The sequence below is a fragment of the Neofelis nebulosa genome, chromosome 4 (assembly GCF_028018385.1).
Source record: "Neofelis nebulosa isolate mNeoNeb1 chromosome 4, mNeoNeb1.pri, whole genome shotgun sequence".
NCBI lineage: Eukaryota > Metazoa > Chordata > Mammalia > Carnivora > Felidae > Neofelis > Neofelis nebulosa.
In genome coordinates, this window is record NC_080785.1 from 38,454,432 (window position 1) to 38,475,497 (window position 21,066).

The 21,066-nt window shown below is 37.4% G+C and overlaps 1 protein-coding gene across 4 annotated transcripts in view; it reads right to left on the bottom strand.

Moving 5' to 3' along the window:
* Positions 1 to 292: 292 nt before the first annotated feature.
* ZNF277 (zinc finger protein 277) overlaps positions 293 to 21,066 on the bottom strand; it is a 112,679-nt gene continuing 91,905 nt past the window's right edge. For all 4 annotated transcript variants that reach the window (XM_058724560.1, XM_058724561.1, XM_058724563.1 and 1 more), the window contains 8 exons: positions 18,722 to 18,813; positions 15,286 to 15,396; positions 13,478 to 13,610; positions 6,451 to 6,518; positions 5,218 to 5,314; positions 3,448 to 3,490; positions 2,311 to 2,485; positions 293 to 601 (listed from right to left, as the gene is read on the bottom strand). In XM_058724560.1, coding sequence (XP_058580543.1) covers positions 415 to 601; positions 2,311 to 2,485; positions 3,448 to 3,490; positions 5,218 to 5,314; positions 6,451 to 6,518; positions 13,478 to 13,610; positions 15,286 to 15,396; positions 18,722 to 18,813 — 906 coding nt within the window. In that variant the 3' untranslated portion in view covers positions 293 to 414. The remainder of the gene's footprint in view (positions 602 to 2,310; positions 2,486 to 3,447; positions 3,491 to 5,217; positions 5,315 to 6,450; positions 6,519 to 13,477; positions 13,611 to 15,285; positions 15,397 to 18,721; positions 18,814 to 21,066) is intronic.

Sequence of the window (21,066 nt, forward strand, 5' to 3'; positions counted from 1 at the left end):
GATAGAGGAAAAAAAAACTTTATCAATAATTTGAACACTTCATTTGTGATTTGCATGTCTTCCTTATTAAAAAAATTTTTTTTTAAAGTAATCTCTACATGCAACATGGGGCTCAAACTCATGACCTTGCGATCAAGAGTCACATGCTCCACCAACTGAGCCAACTAGGCACCCCACATGTCCTCCTTATTATAGATAACCTAGTCTAATGAAATGAGATCATTTATAATGATTACATAGTAAAACGTTATAGCCCAAAATACAAAAAGTCCTCACTTTATTTTTTAAAAAGTACTTTTGAAAAAATTTATTTCACCAGGGTCTAATCCTTTGCTGATGTTCAAATTTAAACAATTTTTCTGAGTCTGTCTCATAAGCGAAAAACATGAAAAGTTGCTTCTGTGGCATTTTCTTCTAGTTTTTCAAGCCCTCATGTAGTAGCAACTGGTTCAAAATACTGGTTTGTTTCAAAGCATGCAGTTTAGATGTATCTTCGCTGATGATGGTGATATTTCCATTTTGTTCCTGAGCTGTCAGGTCACTTTCACTGTCAGACAGTGTACATAGTAGAATATCGTTTTCATAGGTTGGAAAATAATACCTGAAAACAACCAAAGACATGTTGAATAAATCCAGAAAAGTTTCTAGGCAAATGGACATACACGTTACTGTAATTCTGCCAGGTTTCTTTGTCAACAGTTTCAACAGCATTTTGCAAAGGTGGTATGGGGAAATAACTTGTGAATTACTTTTACTTTGACCTCTACTGGATGACATCATTCTTACTAGTATCTTGCTAGCTGCCCATTTGGCCTGTGATTCATATTCCCACAGAAACTCACTACCTGAAAAGGCAGCTTACTCTAGAACCGAGCAGCTCTGGTTGCTAGGGATATCTCCATAGATAAGGCTAAAAATGACAACCCTTTCATTTTTACTCCAAGTCCCAGTTCCTCCCTAGAGGTTAACAAAATTCAAATATGGGTACTCTTTCGTACATTAATCCTTCATATATCTGATGAAAACAATTTCCCTTGAGAGTGTGTGTGTGTGTGTGTGTGTGTGTGTCCTTCCCAACCTAATCATTACTGGTTCCTTCATTCTAGGTGAACAAAAATCAAACATCTACAGAATTTTAAGTCTATTATTCTGGTTCCTTTTCTGGACACATTTAGGAGTTAGCTTTGGTGTATCTCTAAAGATTTCAACTTACTTAACGAGAATTATAGGAACAGGGTCTCAGGTCAATCCAGAACTGACTTTGTCTTTCACAAATCTAGGATTTTTTAAAGACGAAAATCTAGCGCTTTTCGGCTAGTGTTCGGGGGCAGGGGTGGAGTGGGGAGGGGGTGGTGGTGCAGATTTAACATTCTCTGAGAGGAACGTCCAGGTAGCTAGAACCCTATAACCTCTCAGAGGTTCCCTCAGCTGAGGTTGTCCAGACTGATATGAGGACCAGCCCAGAAGGCTGAACTGGCAAAGGATACCTGGCAGTCTGATACCACCTACAGAGGTATAGATCTGTGGGCCAACTGCTTAACATTTATAAAGTACTGAGATGCAAAGTATATACCAAAAGCCCTAATAGTTGGATGTTCTTCGACACAGTAATGTTATTTCTAGGAGCTTATCTAAATGAAAAATTAGATCAGTGTGCAAAAATGCAGGCGTATGGATAGTCATTGTGTTACTCTTTATAAGAACAAAATGCAAGAAGTAATCTCACTATTTAACAAATTAGGTAGATCTAGTGAATGGGATATTTGGCAACCCTAAATGATGCAATAGATGTATATTGGTATAGAAAAATGCTTACAATATTCTGTTAACATAATTTTAAAAATTGATACTTCTATATCTACATCTTTATCTATCTTCATGCCAAAAAATCTGAAATAGTTGGTTACATTTATAAAAGGGGGATTACTTTAAAAATCTGGTTTAAAATATATATATTTTTTAATGTTTATTTATTTTTGAAAGAGAGAGACAGAGTGCGAGTGGGAGAAGGGCAGAGGGAAAGGGAGACACAGAATCTGAAACAGGCTCCAGACTGAGCTGTTAGCACAGAGCTTGATGCGGGGCTCAAACTCACAGACCACAAGATCGTCACCTGAGCTGAAGTCGGACTCTTAACTGACTGAGCCACCCAGGCGCCCCTTAAAAATAAGGTTTTTGAAAATTTTTACTTTTTACAATAAACATACGTTTCTCTTTTATTTAACTGAATAAAGGAACGAATAAGGGCTATGGAGCAAAGAAGTACTGAAAACATACGACATTAAGGATATTGAGCAAAGAATTACTCACTCTGGTTGATCCCATATCTTTCTTTCAGGAAGCAATGATGTATGTTTAGTCTCTTCCATGTGAGTCCTTAACTCTGCTTTGGACTTGAATTTCACATGGCAACTATAACATCTACATTGGTGAATTTGCCTTCGAATGAAATTGACCAATTTTACTTGCTGATAGAAATTCAATCCTGAAAATGACAGTTTACAGAATCACTAGACAACCGGTCAGACCCATTTTTGCAAAAGAGCCACTTCCCTTTATTACCCAACCTGAAGAGGCAGTACAATTGTAAAGCATAATAACAGATATCAAATAACAACAGCCAATACTCATATAGGGCTTACGTGCTAAGCACTGTTCTAATCATTTTCCATGTATTAATTAATTAATACATTTAATTCTTGAAAAAGTCTACCACATAGGTAGTACTACCATGTCCACATTATGTGTTAGGAAACTGTCCACAGCTACACAGTTTGTAAGTGGTTGAGGTAGGATTTGACATATATACATAACTGTAAGGACAGCAAAGTAATGTAACACTTTCCAGAGTCTAGAAAAAGAGTCAGTGAGCTGAGGTGTGGGAGGTAAACTTTCTAATCTTTGAGCCATTAGCAAGTCAGTAATTTACATCTTTATGCCCCTAATCTTTCTATCACAGTGACACTGAGGATGATGCAATTGGGTACATCTGTCTATGGTAAATAATCTAGCTACACTGCCAAACAGTGCAGTAGGTGTTTTGTATACATTCTCCACTCCCTGTAACAGTCTGTTGACCTGAGGCCTTATGTCACACAGCCATTAAGGGCTGGGGCTGGAATCTGAACTCTGACTTCAAAATCCATGGTCTTCCCATTAGCCCCTTCCACTTTATGAAAGATACTAACCATTAACTTGTGTTTTATTTGAAGCATATTCATATATGTAGGAAAGAAGGAAGACCATATGAAACCAAAAGCCATATTTGAACGTTACAGTTCAAAATGGTTGTGAATCACTGCTTCAGGCAGTCCTGCTGAGACCATCTGTGGAGAGACACATTTTGGCTGTGCACTCCCCAATCACGACTACTGAACGCAGGCATCGTCTACAGAATAGCGTATAAAAATGCAGCATCATGGAAAACAACTTCTGAATCAAACTTACCAAGTTCTGACTTTATTTTGAGGAGATCAAAATCGTGTGCTTCCTAAAAAAAGGAATGAATATCTGTGAGTATATAAATTATTTAATCTTTCAGGCTGAAGTTATAAACAGACAGCTTATTCATAGGAGTTTGAACACTGTTGAAACTCAGTCTCAGTTCATCATCTTCTGCTTCTGAAGTAGTCGAAATGTAACTGTTTCCCTCCCCACATCCAACTACTTTTTAAAGCACAGTCCAAACAAGTCATGCCAATCAGCTAAAACATTTTAATTATTCACAGTTTGTATCTACAGTTTTCACAATTTACTATGTATGCATTCTGCAGTCTGACAAAAGTATCCCCAGTCTCTAGTAAGACGTGGCCCTACTTACCATACTGTGCGCCTGGACTCGAATTATGGATATAGGTCCTTTGCTACACAAGCAGATAGGTGATTTTGCAAATCTGCTTTTCATTTTATGCTGTCAAGTACACTGCTTAATGCAAATTTCCCTTCACTCACATCTTCCCACAAATTACATTTCTTTTGATTTTTACAATGCAGACTTATTCTGTTCCACTCCTGCAATCGTCCATCTGGGTAAATGTTTGAACGTAAAAGCTTACAGAGCATAAAGACCATCTAACTCCCTGTGAAGGCATTTAGTGTCACATCAGAGGCAGGATGATTAGGAACGCCATTGACTCTTTATCTCCGAAAGTGACTGAGCAGAGGCTGTGGACACGGGTCAAGGGTGTTGCAAAGGGGATTCCTACACAGGGTGGGGGGCTGAGACTTCCTTCAGTTCAAAGATTTTAGGATATTATGAATTAATTTTAAATGCTAGAAACTATACACACAATACTATCAGCAACCTGTTTCAGAGAAAATTACTCTCTGCTTTCATAAGGTAAACGCTCGTGGCCTTTTGAATACCTTCTAAGTTCTTACTTTACGGAACTGAGAACAGTGCGTCTGAATGAGAGTGGGGAGAAGGTGGGTGAAACAGGATGCTCTGCGTCACGGTTGGCAGAGACGGCCGGGGGAGGGTAGGGAGAGCATACGAGAATCATCCGGCAATATTTTTCTATTATAATCACCCCTCTCCCCCCAAGCTGCGCTACCGTCCTGAATCATTAGATGTCCCCCTTCCCACCCCCACCGTGCAGCTTAGGATCAGAGGTGTTGGGAGTGTGTCGTCTCTCAGATACACTGGCATGAGAAAAAGGTTTAGAATTATTACCTTCAAGCTTAATTGTAACATAAAAATGGCATCCAGAAAAGAACACACAGGCTGGAAACGCCCTCACATTTCTTCCCTCCAAATCGTTGTAACTGAAGGAGCTGCACAGCCACACCATGCACCCTCTCTGCCTGTGTCCCCCATCTCATCAAGGGCTTTGTGAAGGGCAACTTTTTCCCTTCTGCTCTCCTTACCAGCACAGGAAGCAGTGGAAAAAGACTTAGAACCTGTCTATATCTTGAGCACTGTTAATCATGGATACAGGTCCCGCATTCTAAATGAGAATAATCTACAAAGATCTGAGAGGAAGGACAGCACGAATGGTCTGCGAACTCCTATGCTGACCTTTCACATAGGTCCAGTGCCCTGTACTCAACTGTCCTGAGTTCTGGTTCTCTTTGACGGATCTGGCGGTCTCTCGTTTTGCTTATCGCATTTTTAGGAACAGGATGACAGAAATTAAACATAGAAGCTGATAAGACTGCTACTGCTATCAGCCACCCTGCCAGAAGAAAACAAAATTCAGACGAATACAAGTATCTTACCTCCATGTGGACACATAATTTCTCAATTGTTTCTGCTTGCTTTTCACAAAATAGGCAGACAGCAGAGTCAGGGCGCTCTTCCCAATCAGACCAGTCGCTGTGTTAAAAAAGAAAATAGTAAATACGGAGATTCCCCTCACACAGTCACTTGGTATTACTTTCTCCTCCCTAGGAAATCCTGCCAATCTCTTTCAACTCTGACATCGCTGTAAAGATTGTCACATCATATTATGACTTTTTGATACAGCTTTTGAAATTCAGAGCAGCACCATGAAATTAATATAAATAGCGAACAGGTGCTGCTCCATTTTCTTCTATCTGCTTCTCTTCTGAGCAGCTATTTCACTGCAGAATCAGGATAATGTCTTTCTGACACAACCAGGTTTAATTTGCAAAGGAGGCCTATCAGAGATGCGATGCTTTCTCTCATTAGCCACAACCACTAAGTACACACGCTGTGAAGTGTGAGGCTGGGAGTATGTCTCTGCATGACAAACGGTGTGTTTTAAAAAGCAAATCATACATCCTTCATGTGAGAAATGCTGATCATTCAAATGGGACAAGTGTTAAATCTGGTGGTAGACAGAGAAGTTAAAAACCATACAGGACCCATATTACCATTCCTGCCGACCCACCACCCCCTGCATTTATTTTTGGAGATACTGCCAACTTCTTCTCATTCCTGAGCCTGGAAAACTGAAATTCCAGGAGAGAAAAAAAGGCCAAACGGCTTTGAAGGAAAAGCAGATGAGTAACAGGGAATCCTTTTAGGTTGAAAAACACATGTCTCAAGCCTGTAACTCCAAGGAAAGGAGCTGTGAGTTTCCAGTGACTCGAGTTTTCAGTGACTCAATGGGATGAACATGGAACAAGGTTAACTTCACTTCCATTATATTCTCTAATCATATCACTTCAAGGTCTGGGCACCAACCAAGTGAGCAAAACACCAATGGAAGGTATTTTTCTCTGCACTGTATTTTACCTGTGTGTCCAATTAACAGTTTTAAAGGCAAAACACTATTTAGTTAGAGTAACAGTTGCTTTAATGATTTTCATGCCGAAGTTACTTTGAATTCAAGTTTTTACACTAATACATGGAAGGATGGATGGCTTAAAAAGAAAGTCTTTTTTATTTCTATTCTCTCTTCAGAATGATCATTTTAAACCAACTGAAGAAATGTTTTCCTACTCTTAAAACAACCACAATTAATTAGCAGCAGTAACAAGTCTTACTCTTCCTGATGGTCTAGCAACTCCCGATCATCTTCCAACTGAACTTCCTCCCACGATTTTCCAAGTTCCTTTGTGGGAAGAACAGAAGGATTAGAGAGCTGGAAGAAGCGGGGTGAAGAGGAGAAAGGAGAGAGAAAATAGACACAGAACTTAAAAAAAAAAACAACCATAAAAAACCCCCACAGAAACTCATACTCGGTGGTCTTAAATCAATACACGTAGGATTTATTAAAAGTTATTTCGGTGACAAGGAAGGATGTATCCTAAAACATTTTTAATGTTTTTCTTTTTGGAGAAGCAGCAGTATTTTTTCAATTAAATTCCTTTCTCTTAAATGTAAACCAACATTTCTTAACCCTGGATGCACATTAGAATCTCTTGGGGATCTTTTTAGAAATCCAAAAATATCTCTGGACGGGGACCCTGAAACACTGTCCTAGCTGGACTGTTTCTCCTTGAGGTCCCCTACAGTCTATTTTTCAAACAGCAAAACACCAATGATCTTTCTAAAGGACAGTGATCTTTCTAAAGGACACTTCCCTGTTTGTATAAACCCTCCCATGGCTTCTTAACCACATGGAGGACAAAATTCAGAGGCCTTACCATGGCTTGTAAGATCTCCACGTTCTGCCCTGGCTTCTTCTCCATCCCTTAGGTCCCACCACTTTTTCTCTGGCTCAGTTTGCTCCAGACACATCAGTCTTTTTGCCTGAACACAGCAGGCTCACCTCTCCCCAGCTCCTGTACTTGATTCTCTGTCTGAACACTGCTCTCTCACATAAGTGCAGGGGTCAGTCATTCTGGCATCTGCTTAAATGTTACCATCTCTTTTTCTGACTACTCTGTTAAAACTACACCCTTTCTCCAAGCTACTTTTTATTCCCCTATTATGTTTTTTATTTTTGTTAAAGCATTGATCACTACCTGAAATCAAGTTTGTGTTATCTATTTGTTTTCTTATTCGCTATTCGTTTTTTCCACCAGAATGCCCATGAGGACATGGACTTTGTTCACTGTTACATTTCCAGACCCAGGCATACAGTAAGTACTAGAAAGTATTTTTAAAATTAAATTATAACTGAAAAATCTAACAATTCAATGCCAATTTAGATTCTATCTCAAAAGGTTTTTGTAAGGTGATTAAATAAATTAGTTAACGTATGGGTATACCTCAGAAATATTGTAGGTTTGGTTCCAGACCATCAATATAAGGCAAGTCAAATGAACATTTGGTTTCCTAGTGCATATAAAAGTTATGTTTATATTATACTGTAGTATTTTATGTGTACAAGCATTTTATCTAAAAAAATAATGTACATATCTTACTTAAGTACTCTGAGAATTACCAAAATGTGACCCCAAGACATGAAGTGAGCAAATGCTGTTGAAAAAATGGTGCTGATAGACTTGCTCAAAACAAAGTGGCCACAAATCTTCAATCTGTAAAAAAATGTCTGTCTGCAAAGTGCAATAAAACAAAGAACGCCTGGATATAAATACATGGTACCAGGCAACAGTAAGTACTCAAGTATCTACTCAAATCTCTTTTATTTCTCACAGTTCATGGAGAAGCTCTACCCATTTAGGGCTGTGTCTGGCAAATTGAGTCATAGTTTCAGCAAAACTTTATGGAGCGTTGAGTAGAAATCATTTCTTTTGGCCCAACCATTTCTCTTTTCTATTCTTGAGTCATTCTCTTGTCTTTTCTTCTCTCTCCATCCAACTTTCCCACTATGCCATGCAAAAGCAGAGAGTACATTAAAGAGGGATGTAGGAACAATAATGGACACCTTTTCAAGCAGCTAAACTATGGTTACAGTCAAGATTGACCTGACCTGCCACAAATACAGACATCCTTGATAGATATTCCTCCTTTGGAAAAAAATAACCAAAATTTACTCTCAGTTATGAATATATTTTTCTCTAAAAAGGTATTCATTTAACCAAAAACAAAGAACTATAAGGTCCATTATGATTTAGGAAAAAAGAAAATCTATCATTCATCAACTTAATGAGAGGTTTTGAAGCTGTCATTATCTATCAGCTAAATGATGCATAAACTCAGACACGCAGAGATTTACCATAATGTCATTAGAGATATTTAATTTGGAGTCTATAATGTATTTCCCAGAGTTGTCACGAAATGTCTGAACCTCATTATGGACACCAAGAATGGCCTCAAAACTGCCAACAGGATCTTTGTTAGTTGGAATTTTTGGTGATGAATTAAATCTTTCATGGATTACTTGGTCTCTCTGGACTTGTACTTTAAGGCCATTGCTGTAAGATATTAATTCAAGGAAGGACCATCTATTACCATTTTCAGTGATATGGGCAAATGTTGTTGATCAATAAATGTTTTGGCCAAAGAGACATAAAATATCTTTCAGTATCAAACTTCCAAACTCAAAGCATTATTGTGCAATTTTCTCAGTATTTGGTAGAACACGTAGGAATTTTTCTAGGCAATACAGCACTAACTGTTTACCATTTGAGAGGAAAATGGAACTCTGTGATCATTAGTGTAGTAGGTAACAAGTGATTTGCAGGTGACATTGGCCCAGACTTTCCTAGAATGCTCTGCCGTGTACAGTCGAATATATATATAGTTTATTATGGAATAAGACCCAAAAAGAAGAAAAAAAAAACAAAACAGAGCACAGGACTCCCTAATTAAGATTCTGTGCCTGCTAATGAATCATGTTAGGAAAGCAAAGAATTTAAAAAAAAACAAAGTTTGGAAGGCATGTCAGTAAAGATGTTCAGAACACCCCCTCAACCTCCTGCATCAGATGGTTTATGATCAATGAGAGGGTGGACAAGAAAAACATAAAAAAAAAAATTCCTCTTCACCCAGCACCCCCACTGCTCCACACACAAACTTCTATGTACTTACACAAAAAACCCATCATAAACAGAGAAAGAAGTGTCTTAAATGTTAATAATTTCAGTAGAGAGAACTATACCAAAACTATGAAAACAGGTTAAGAGCCCAATTCTGTTACAAATGGCTCTGTATATTTTAAGAATAAAAAAATAGAAATCAAAAAACGATAAAGCCACAGCAAAAACAGTTTCCTTTAGGAAAATTCAGGGCTTGAAACAGGAGTACCTTAGGAATAGGCAGCTGAAGGCTCAATGATGATGTACACAGTTCATTTCCCTCTGAGGCAGGGGAATCTGAATGTGAAACTGCCTGTGAAATTGTCCCCTTGGCCATCCCCCCTAGCCATTGAGCCCTTTTGTTTGTGAGAAAACAAAGAAAGAACCCGTAAGTAGGTAATCCAGAATATGCATAGGGACTTTTTATGTATTTGCAAGTCTGTTATTATTCAAAAACTGATATGAATTATTAAACATGGAAATCATCTCACCTAAGGAAGAAAAATGTATCTGTCAATTCGCTGAGCTCAGGAGAGCCAAAACCAGCCTCTGTCCTTAGCTCTCTCATCTTTGATGACTATCAGAGGGCATCTTGCCAGGAATATCCTGGATGCTGCCAGCACTGCTGGCCTGGAGATTATGTTTGGAGCGGAGGTGAGCAACCCTGTGGGCCCATGACTCAATTACTGCATTGATGTGCTACAGGAGAGGTCCAAGCATTAACTTCATACACCCCATTCTGAGGTGCTGAAATTACGTGCTTACACGCCTGTCTCTCATACCAAGCTTTAAACTCTCTGGGAGTAGGGACTTAAATTAACCACCTTGTCCATAATATTTTTCTTCCTCTTCCACCAGTGTCTGGTACCTGGAAGGCACTCAAATGTTTGTAGAATGTATAAAGCCAGTTAAAGTGACTCTTACAGGGAAGAGGATGTGAGAAATGGGTATGCAGACCCTGACGACTAATAACAATAGTTCTCTTTTTGGCCCACTTTCCTCAGTCATGTAAGCCTTTTCCCTCAGAGGAATACACAGGGAATGTCTCTCAGTATTGTTTTTCCCATCTTTGAAAATAAAGCAATGTCATTATTCATTGCTTAAACTCTTAGAAGAATTCATTCTTCATATTAAATATTTTTATGAAATATTAAATATTTTCAGTAATGGGGTCTAAAAGAAAACTAAAAGCATGCTGAGAAATCTCTGGGCCTCATTTTTCTCTAACTACACATTATTAATATTGGGAACAGTTGTTTATATACTCGTTCTATTTGTTATGATGCCTTTTATTTACTACAATACTCAGGATATTATTAAGGTTGATACTTCTGGTAAGCACTTCTCTATGTTAGGACACTTCTACATCTTTAGAGACTTTATTAGCTTCTTCAGTCATTTTTTTTTTTAATTTTTAAAAAATTATTTATTTGCTTTTTTGAGAGAGAGACAGAGTGTGAGTGTGGGAGGGGCAGAGAGAGAGGAAGACACAGAATCCGAAGCAGGCTCCAGGCTCTGAGCTGTCAGTACACAGTCTGATGCGGGGCTTGAACTCACAAATGGTGAGATCATGGCCTGAGCTGAAGTCGGATGCTTAACCTACTGAGCCACCCAGGCGCCCCTTCTTCAATCCTTTTCTGAGTTAAGTTTACATCATTCCAAAATGCTACAGCTAATCATAACATATTTTAGGTTTTGTTAAAAAAATTTTTTTTTAATGTATGTTTATTTTTGAGAGAGACAGAGAGCAAGCAGGGCAGGGGCAGAGAGAAAGGGAGACATAGAAACTGAAGCAGGCTCCAGGCTCTGAGCTGTCAGCAGAGGGCTTGAACTCACAAACCATGAGATCATGACCTGAACCCAAGTCAGAGGCTTCAGACTGAGCCACCAGGCGCCCCTAGGTTTTATTTTTTTAAATCATTCTTATTATTGTGGGCTATTTACCTCAGTGGGAAAGCATACAGGGCTAAGAAGGCTAAGGTTGTGGGTCAGAGCCCTTGAGGAGCTTGTTGAAGTCAGCTTTTCTTTGACCTTGAATCACTTTCTAGTTTGGTACAAAAGAGAACAGGCAAGAAGGTGATCATTATGAGTTCACCACCATTACTTGACCAAAAACTCAACCAACAAAGTAAGAGGTAGGTACTAGTATTATTTCAATTGTAAACATTGAGGAAAAATTATAAAATGGATATACAGAGAGGTTAAGTATTCTGTTCTAACTATGTGACCTTGGAAAAAGACCTGTGCCTCATCTCCTAATCTATAAAATGGTGATAAAGATAAAACCTGTGACATAGGGATATGGTTAAGAGTAAATGGCTTAATATAAAAACCCAAGATGGTGCCTGGCACATATCAAGTACTCAAATGTTGCTAGTTAAAAGAAAAAAATTACTGCTATTTATCACTATTTTTCTAAAGTGATTTAATTTTCATTTTATATACTATTAAAGTCTTTATATTCTCTTGAAACACTTCTCTTAGGGTATGATTCATGCCACATGACATCTGGGCAGTCAGTGGGCAGTAAAATCTAGCATGCTCATCTAGAGACAGCTGGTCCTTGTAGATAATTTCAGTTTTGACAGACACACTACTTGATGCCCAGAGAATAAAGTATCATACTTTTCTAAAAGTGCCAGCAGAATTTGAGTGAGCAGTCCTTTTGAAGTCTCCTCTAAAAGGTAAATACCTCCAGCTATATAATGTTCCGCTAGTCCCAAGGTCTTGAATATCATTTTAAAAGATCCCCAGAAGGAAGTACTGTTAAATTGCTTCCACAGCTTTCTGCAATAGGTGGTATTTCTTAGGGCTAACACTGAGGTCTACTCCCCATTGGACTGGGCTGGCCCTGAAGCAGCGTTTGTTCTAGGAATGAATGACTGATTTCTAGAGAAGATTGAAGGACTCAGAGGGTGCCTTTGCCTTTAGCTAGTTGTAAAACATTTGTAGCAGATCATGGCAACCTCTCGGAGTCAATCTTCAAACACATGTCAAACTTGCTTCTCAAGGGGAATTTTACTTTAACGCTATAAGGTTTAGTTAGAACAGACAAAAATTCCACCCTCCAGCAGAGAGTTCCAACATATTTCAGGATATGCTTGTTTCTGCCCAACAGATAAAATGGTTGATTATAATCTTATAATCAATTATGCCTTCTGTGGCTACTGAGTTTGATTCTAATTTCCTATTGCAAGGAAAAAAATAATTTCCATTTGCCTAAGAAACATGTCGGAAAGAGAACTCTCTAGCTTTCTTCTAATTCCAGCGGAGAGTTCCTTAACTCCTTTCTTTAAACGAGTGGATCCTCTCCTTTGTAATGTACAATGAACAGCCCCCCCCCCCCCCCCCCCCCAGCAAATTCAGCCGACTAGGGCAGGGCGCTAGCACTCCCAGTCACTGTGTCATTCAGAATCCCCTCTCACATTTCCGAATACCCCCCCAGTGACGCGTGCTGCACCAGCTGAATATGTTCTCTTAACCAAAAAGGTCAGCAAGTGGTTTTGAGGTTTCTAAGGAAGGAAAGCTTTTAATATATTTAAAATCCTCGACATGATAACTCCATTATTACGTTCTATTAGCCAAACAAATAAAAGTCCTCTTGCCTAGTGAAATGATTTGGTTTCTCTAAAATTTCCATCAAAGATATGCTGGCCAAGGAGGATGATACTTTTTTTTCTTTATGGGGAAGGGAAGATTTTTTTAAAGGGGAAAGAGGAAAGAGTAAAAGATTGTTTTTTTTAAAGGGTTATCTAGCATAGCACACCTAGCACATCCAGCTGTCAAGAGATGTTTTTTGTAGAGAATATAGTCTCTGGACTCAAGTTAATAGATAATATCACAAATGGGAGAGAATACATGGATATCCAAGTACCTTATATCTATTATTACTTTTTTTTGTTCAAGATCACTATGAATCCTACAGGCATGACATTTTTACTGTGTAAAATTCTGGCAAATCAAAGACAAACCAAATCAAGTTGCGATTTATAAACTAACCATTTTAAAGCTAATCACTGCTTGAAAGTGTCCCTTGATTGCATTTTGACCTTTCTACTAATTGCTTGTTTAAATATTAGACAGCCCTTGGAAAGATATTTGTTCGTGGAAATGCAAATTTTAAATTATGAAGAGAAAGGCTTACCAAATAATTGATGACATAAAATCGGTCATATTCTCTGTTCTTAGGATTGATCCTCCGATGCTGTTTTTTCCTCATATGGTCTTTAAGTGTATTTTTGTCCCTGAAGGTCTTCTCACAGTATAAGCACTGCAAGCTAAAAGAAATGCACAAACATTGACAGATTACACAAGTCTCTTGGATAGTTGCTGCAATAGCCCTTTATTATTAAGTCTTATGATTATTCATTTTAGGTCACAAAGAATCTTCAACTGGGATATGACATCCTTGTTGGAACCCTCTCACTTTATTCCTTTGACTTTGTGGGATGTATGCGTGGTTTATTTTGTAGTTGGCTAAGTTAGCCAACTTGGCTATGCAGTTCAAACCGTGACAAAGATAGCTAAGATCCCAAAATTATTTTAGTGTTTTCTAATCAAATGATCTCTTCTAAAAATGAAAACATAGGCATGTTCTTCAAATAATTATGCTGATTGATAACTAGCATTGGTTGCCTCCATTGAGTACAACAAATTAGCCCATGCATAGATTTGCAAGGGTTAATTCCTAGTTCCAGTACATATTTAACTATGGGACTTGGTCAAGTTACTTGCCCTCTCTGTTGTCATTCATTTTCTACTGAAAATGAACAGATTGCTAATAAAATATCTTCCTCATCCTACGTCTGACAGTTCATATGGCCTGTAACTTCTCCCTAGCAGTCTAGTTAGAGTTCTACTTCTTGGAGTCACACAGGTTATGTCTAATCTTCCTTCCACATGAAAACTCTCAAATGACTGAAATCAGTTCAAATTTTGAATTCTTGTGTCATCACTACTAAACACCCTTTTAACCATTTCTTGTGTCACAGAAATAACTATAGTTTATGGGATAAATAAACTAATTAGGGATATTCATTATGCTAATCTTGCTAGAAAATACATCTAGTATTATGTTATAAATGAAGGATCATTTAATATGAGTGAAAAGACTTGTTGTACTGGAGTGCTGGTACCAGAATTTGAATTCAGAACTTTTAATAACAGATCTGTGTCAATCAATACATTTTTCTTAATGTTATTGCTTCAAATATTGTGGGCTGAGATTTTATTTGAAAACAAAACCCAAAAACCAAAAAAACCTAGGTTGTGAGAGAAAAATATTGGGCCCTGTTCTAGAAAGAAAAGTAGATAGATTTTTGAAAGCCATTTTAGTGACCCAGACAATTTCTTCCTTACTTTAACAAGCTAAGCTCTAGATACTCATGGTCACCAGAATATGACCTTAGGAAAAGTGGAGTGTTATGATATATAAATGTGAATAAATACTAAAAGGTAAAAGAATGGATATAGTATGTTATGTCTGATATAAAGCTGAATAACATACAATTTGACAATATATTTACTAAATATGTGAAAACTTATACTGTAAAGCAAAAGAATTACGAATACAAAATTAAAAAATGGGGAGATACTAATGAGGAGATACATATAAAGATTCAAGGATATTTATAATGTTTTATTTCTTTGGTTGGATGGAGAGAATACTCTTCTACCCTATATACTTTTTTATGGTATGTACATTGTTTGGTATATATGATACTTTTATTTAAAAAATGGTAAAAGGCAATATGATCTAGACAAAATGAACAACACTGTGATGCAAAACGTGAACTTTTCCAACATGAGAAATGAGAAAATTCCATTTTGTTAATTACTTCTTTTAGATTAATTTTTAAAAATTTCCAACAGACATTTAAAAAAATTCCCAACAGAATTGAAAATTAAAATAACTGCAGGATATGTTTCATGAAAAAAATAAAAAATACTTACTTGTCAAGCTTTTTCTGTAATGTGCACAGAAATTCGTTGCAGTTTACAATGTTGTCTGGCAAGCCAATGTTGAAAGCATGTTCTCTGGCCATGTGGTTCAAAAGAACAGATCTAGGAAGAAATATGAGCAATCTATACTATTTATAAATCATCTAGTAAAAAATCAGATCAGGAATAGCATTTTCAAAATGATAACACTAATCAGAAGTACATGCAAAGGTTAAACACTACAACGCACTTTTGGGCTATGAAAGAGTGATATGTTATAAAGTATTTAAGTACACATATAATCACATGAATTCTTTGTAAAGTGAGTCCAAATTTGTTCCATTATTTGCCAGTGGACAGGAATATACTCTATGTATGAATTAGTTTTCTCTCCTTTAAGTGAAAAAAAACATGCTTTGCTGACTTTTCCAACTTATCATGGGAGGAGGAAGAGACAACTGCCAAAGGGAAATATGTCCTGCTATGCATGTCCTGGAATCAGAGACATTTAACTCACTATTGGACAGAGATCTGGAACCCACCATTCACACATCAATTATATGCAAGGGTTTTGACACACTGAATACACAGTCACCAGGCTGTTGAATAATTTATGTGGAAAAGGAAAATTTTATGTAAATTTATCTAAGTTTTAGATAGCAAAAATGCTTATGTGTAAAAATATGTTATTCTATTGGGCCATTATCACAACTTTATTTTTATGTATGTTTGTATGTGATCCCTCATCGAACATGGGGCTTGAACTCACGACACTGAGATCAAGAGTCACATGCTCTTCCAAGTGAGCCAGCCAAGCACTCCCTTTATCACAACTTTAGTTCATAAAATAAAGGTGACAATTTTGGGGAACTCATTAATACACAAAGCATTGATAGACTATGTATACTGATACATTATACAGTTTATTTTATCTACTTTGACACTTAGCTGACCCAAAATAATTGTTTCTAGGATTATTATTTTTTTTCCTTTAGAAAATGAAATAAAGCATCCATCCCTATGAAAATGTTTTTTTTTTTTTTAACTATGTAGGGTGACATTTATTAATCTCATTGTTAATATGCTCTGTTTGTCTAAGTGCTTAACTATTGACAACTGTGAATAAAACTAGTATTTTGTGGAGTATTTCACAGTACCTTTTGGCACAGATTTTTCTCTATGCCAACTGACCTATATAAGAATCAAATCTTCATTAGTGGTGTTCTAACATCAGTGTTTCAATCAAAACATTTTCTGAATTCTAGCAAGTACTTTATCTGTAGCTATCCTCTCCTTTTCAGTGTTTTCCAGACAATAATGCTCAATAGAATAACATATTTTTACACATAAGCATTTTTGCTATGTAAAACTTAGATAAATTTACATAAAATTTTCCTTTCCACATAACTTTGTGAGTTCGAGCCCCACATCGGGCTCTGTGTTGACAGCTCAGTGCCTGGAGCCTGCTTGGGATTCTGTGTCTCCCTTTTTCTGCTCTTTCTGTTCACACACAACATTCTCTCTCTCTCAAAAATAAACATAAAATAATTTTTTTTTTAATTAAAAAAAAAATCATGTATATTTGTAGGGGCACCTGGGTGGCTCAGTCATTTGAGTGATGGACTCGTGATTTCAGCTGAGGTCATGATCTCACGTTTTCATGAGTTCAAGCCCGCAGAGCCCACGTCAAGCCCGTGTTGTGCTCTGGCACCAGCAGCACAGAGTATGCTTGGGACTCTCTCTCTTTCCCTCTCAAAATAAATATTTAAACATTAAAAAAGTTTAGAAAATGATGTACTTCTGTAAATATTAACTGTTGTATAATGAGAAATCTGTCTGGCCTTTGTCCTTGATTCCTGGCATAGAGCTTCTAAAACCCCAGGAACTTACTATTATCTTTGTTATGCTAAGGAGGCAACTCACCATAGGCCCCTAGCTAGCTTCAGAATGGGGGCTGGTCAACAGAAAGACTAACAATGTGATTAAAAGATTGAGATTCTGAGCCAGTCAGACCTCTAGAGACGGAAGGGGTCTGGAGACTGGAGATGGGAGCAGTGTAGAGATTAAATTCAATGACTGAATCAATCAAGCTTATAAAATGAAGCCTCATTAAAAACTCTGGGCACCAAAGCTCAGTGAAGATTCCTGGTTGGTGAATACCTTGATGAGCTGGGTAGGTGATGTGTCTTGATTCCTTGAGGAAAGGGCATAGAAATTCTGAGTTCAGGACCCTACCAGATTTTGCCCTATACATTTCTTCATTTGGCTGTTCCTGATCTCTTCACTTGGCTGTTCCTTTATAACAAAACTGCAATCCTAAGTATACCACTTTCTGAGGTTTGTGAGTCATTCTGGTAAATTACTGAACTATGAAAATTACTGGCAAGAATCTGAATTTTTAGCCAGTTGGTCAACTGAACTTGTGGCTGGTGTCTAAAGTAGAGGCAGTCTTGCTGGGAATGATGGATGCCCTTAAACCTGCAGACTCTGATCCTAACTCTGGGCAGTTAATGTTAGAAATGAATTATAGAATGCCAGTTTGTGCTAAGGAATTACCAATACCCCCAGTTTTTGTTTTTGGGTGTTTTTTTTTTTAGATCTTTATCATTAAAAAGTTTTTTTTTTTTTTTTTTAAGTTTATTTATTTGTTTTGAGAGAGGACAGAGTGAGCATGAGCAGGGAAGGGCAGAGAGAGAGAGGGAGAGAGAGAATCCTAAGCAGCCTCTGTGCCGTCAGCACAGAGCTCGATGAGGGCTGCATCTCACAAACCATGGGACCATGACCTGAGCTGAAACCAAAAGTCAGATGCTTAACTGAGTGAGCCATCCAGGTGCTCCTAGATTTTTATCATTTTTAATATTCAAAAGTCAAAACATCAAAAACTGCTAAAGGTTTAGGGTTAACAATATAGAAGGGTGTGTCTGTAGTAGTTCATTGTACATGGTCTTGCCTGTCAGCCAATTTAAAAAGTCCTACAACATTAAACACAAATTTATTTTTGGCATTAAAAAAAAAAAAAAAAGAGAGGCAAATCAAGAAATAGACTCTTAACTGTAGAGAACACACTGATGGTTACTGGAGGGGAGATGGGCAGTGGATAGGTTAAATGAATAATGGGTATTAAGGAGGGCACTTGTGATGAGCACTGGGTGTTGTATAGGGGTGATGAATTACTATATTCTACACCTAAAACAAATATTTCACTGTACTGGAGACTAAAAAGTTGGAAGAAAGTAAAAGAAAAAAAAATGTTAAAGTTACTCCTCTTTTCTGCTTAGAGCCACTATAGTCCATGGTTGATATTAGGCATATTAGAAAAAAATTACTGGTAATATAGCAAAGGGTCCTGAGCCAACCGACAGAACTTAAATTACATAAGCATTATGGGTGTTTTGATGAGTTTTCAGATGAAAAACAATAATATTTAAAGACATGCACAAAGGCAAACCTGTTCCCGAAAAATTCCTCATTGCAAAACATACAAATACCATGAAAATTGTTATCATTTCTTTCTTGCTGCTGTTGTTCCAGAATTTCTTTCTGTAAAACAGAAACAGATAGTTGATATTATCTTTAATAAATGCACAGTTAGTTAATGAAAAATGTTTTAGTCTAGATGGGAGGAATCTGCAGTAGAAGCACAAAGGGAGTATATGAATTCTGATAATATTTCACATTTCTACATTTCTGTCCTTGTATCAAAACTCCAAGTCTATACTGTTAAATGCTAACAGAACACTCCATTTGGATAGCTATGCAGGAATCTCAAGGTCAACTGGGTCTCATTATCCTTCCCTACCCTGGCTTTCTTCCTGTTTTTATTAGTCAACTCCTGTCCTCGCCCTCTTTCCCCCCACTGCCGCCCCCCCTGCCCCCCACCTCCCGAACAAAAATGTGGTAGCATTTTTGACTTGCTCCTTTTTGTACTTCTCAGTTTAGTCTGTAATCAAGTTCTGATCCATTTTTCACTTGAACTATCTTTGTATTACTTCTCTCCACCATTCACAATATGATCACCCAGAGTCTAGTTTTTAATCAGTCATTATGGGATTACTATAAATAAGTCTCCTAGAGGTCTCCCTGATCTCAATCCTTTTTTTCATCATATCCAGCCTTTTTTGCTGCCAGAAAAACTTTCTTAAACAATGTTTTCATACACAATTATCTTGTTCTTCAACTCTAATATGTTTTGGTAGCATCTGTTCCAATCAGGGTGGTTCCACACACCATTTTTCCTTGAGGTCATTTTATTTCTCTTTGCTTTTTGCCTCTTACAAAATCTTACCTGTAATTAGGATTCCCATTTCTATCATGCAGCCATTTCTACTACTGTAGAGTTAAAAGCTCAGACTCTGAAACACTGAGCAGACCTGGACTTGAACTCTGGCTCTCACTGGTACTCAATATTTTATTTAACTTCTTTAATCATCAATTTTCTCATTTTTCTTTTTTTAATTTTTTTAACGTTTATTTATTTTTGAGACAGAGAGAGACAGAGCATGAACGGGGGAGGGTCAGAGAGAGGGAGACACAGAATCTGAAACAGGCTCCAGACTCTGAGCTGTCAGCACAGAGTCTGACGCGGGGCTCGAACTCACGGACTGAGAGATGATGACCTGAGCCGAAGTCGGCCGCTTAACCGACTGAGCCACCCAGGCGCCCCAATTTTCTCATTTTTGAGATAAAAAGAAATACCACATGACAAAATTGTTTATATGATTAAATCATATAATTTATGTAAAGAGCTCAAATTGTTCATGGGTCATTAAATGCTGGATATGATTGTTATCCAGCCAACTTCAATTTCCACTGTTTGTTACCCAGCATCTTTGTCAACTGTTTGCCTGCTTTGTCTTTTGAAGGGTTATGAAAACTTCTTGAAGTTAAAAGAAAGTCTTTATGCTGTTCTTATAAGTGGCATACTACTCCCAGCTTCTCTAATATCATGGAGCTCAAAATAGTAAAGTTTATAAAGTTTATTGTTGAATCTATGAATATTTACAGAATAGCATCAAAATGAGCTCATATCTAGAAGCTTAATAGATTCCATGTGGCATTTCTGGAAATGTATCACCAAACATCTAGAACTACTAATTCACTTGAAGAAAAAAAATTAAGAAATTACCATGATAAAAATCAACTCAATGAACTGGTTTCAGCCATGATGGAATCATGTATATCCCACCTACCCTCCGCCTATAAAATAAGTGGCTTCATATATTTTATGTTTTCAGACATTGGATAATAGACAGTACAGGGTTGTGATCTGTAAGAGAAAAAAATAATACACTACCAGTTTTATGCTGGGTGGTATTTTCCAAATTGCAACATAGGGAAGTTAAACCCAAATAAGATGCAGAGCTATCTTACTGGATGAAGGTAAAAAAAAAAAAAAAAAAAAAAAAAAAGACCGGAGTCAGGATACCAAAAAGCGAGTGTACCTTGTGGGACAAGGTACTAGAGAGGAGAGCTGAAGAGGAGCTGAGGAAACCTGAACTACTCTACTGGGATTCTTTGCATCTCTGTCCAAATACTGAGCTGTACATGTACCAAAGGACTCTATGAGTCCTGACGAAGTACTTTCCAGGGACTGGGAGGCTTACTGGAGATTCCGGAGGTTACAGCACTGGACTCTACTGGAGTTCTGACATACGGAATGAAAAGATCTTGCTCAACACTTTAGGCATATACAGCAAATACAAAACAAACTTTTTAATTTTTTTCCCCCTAAAGTTTATTTTATTTTGAGAGAGCATGTGTGTGTGCACGGACAGGGGAGGGGGCAGAAATCCA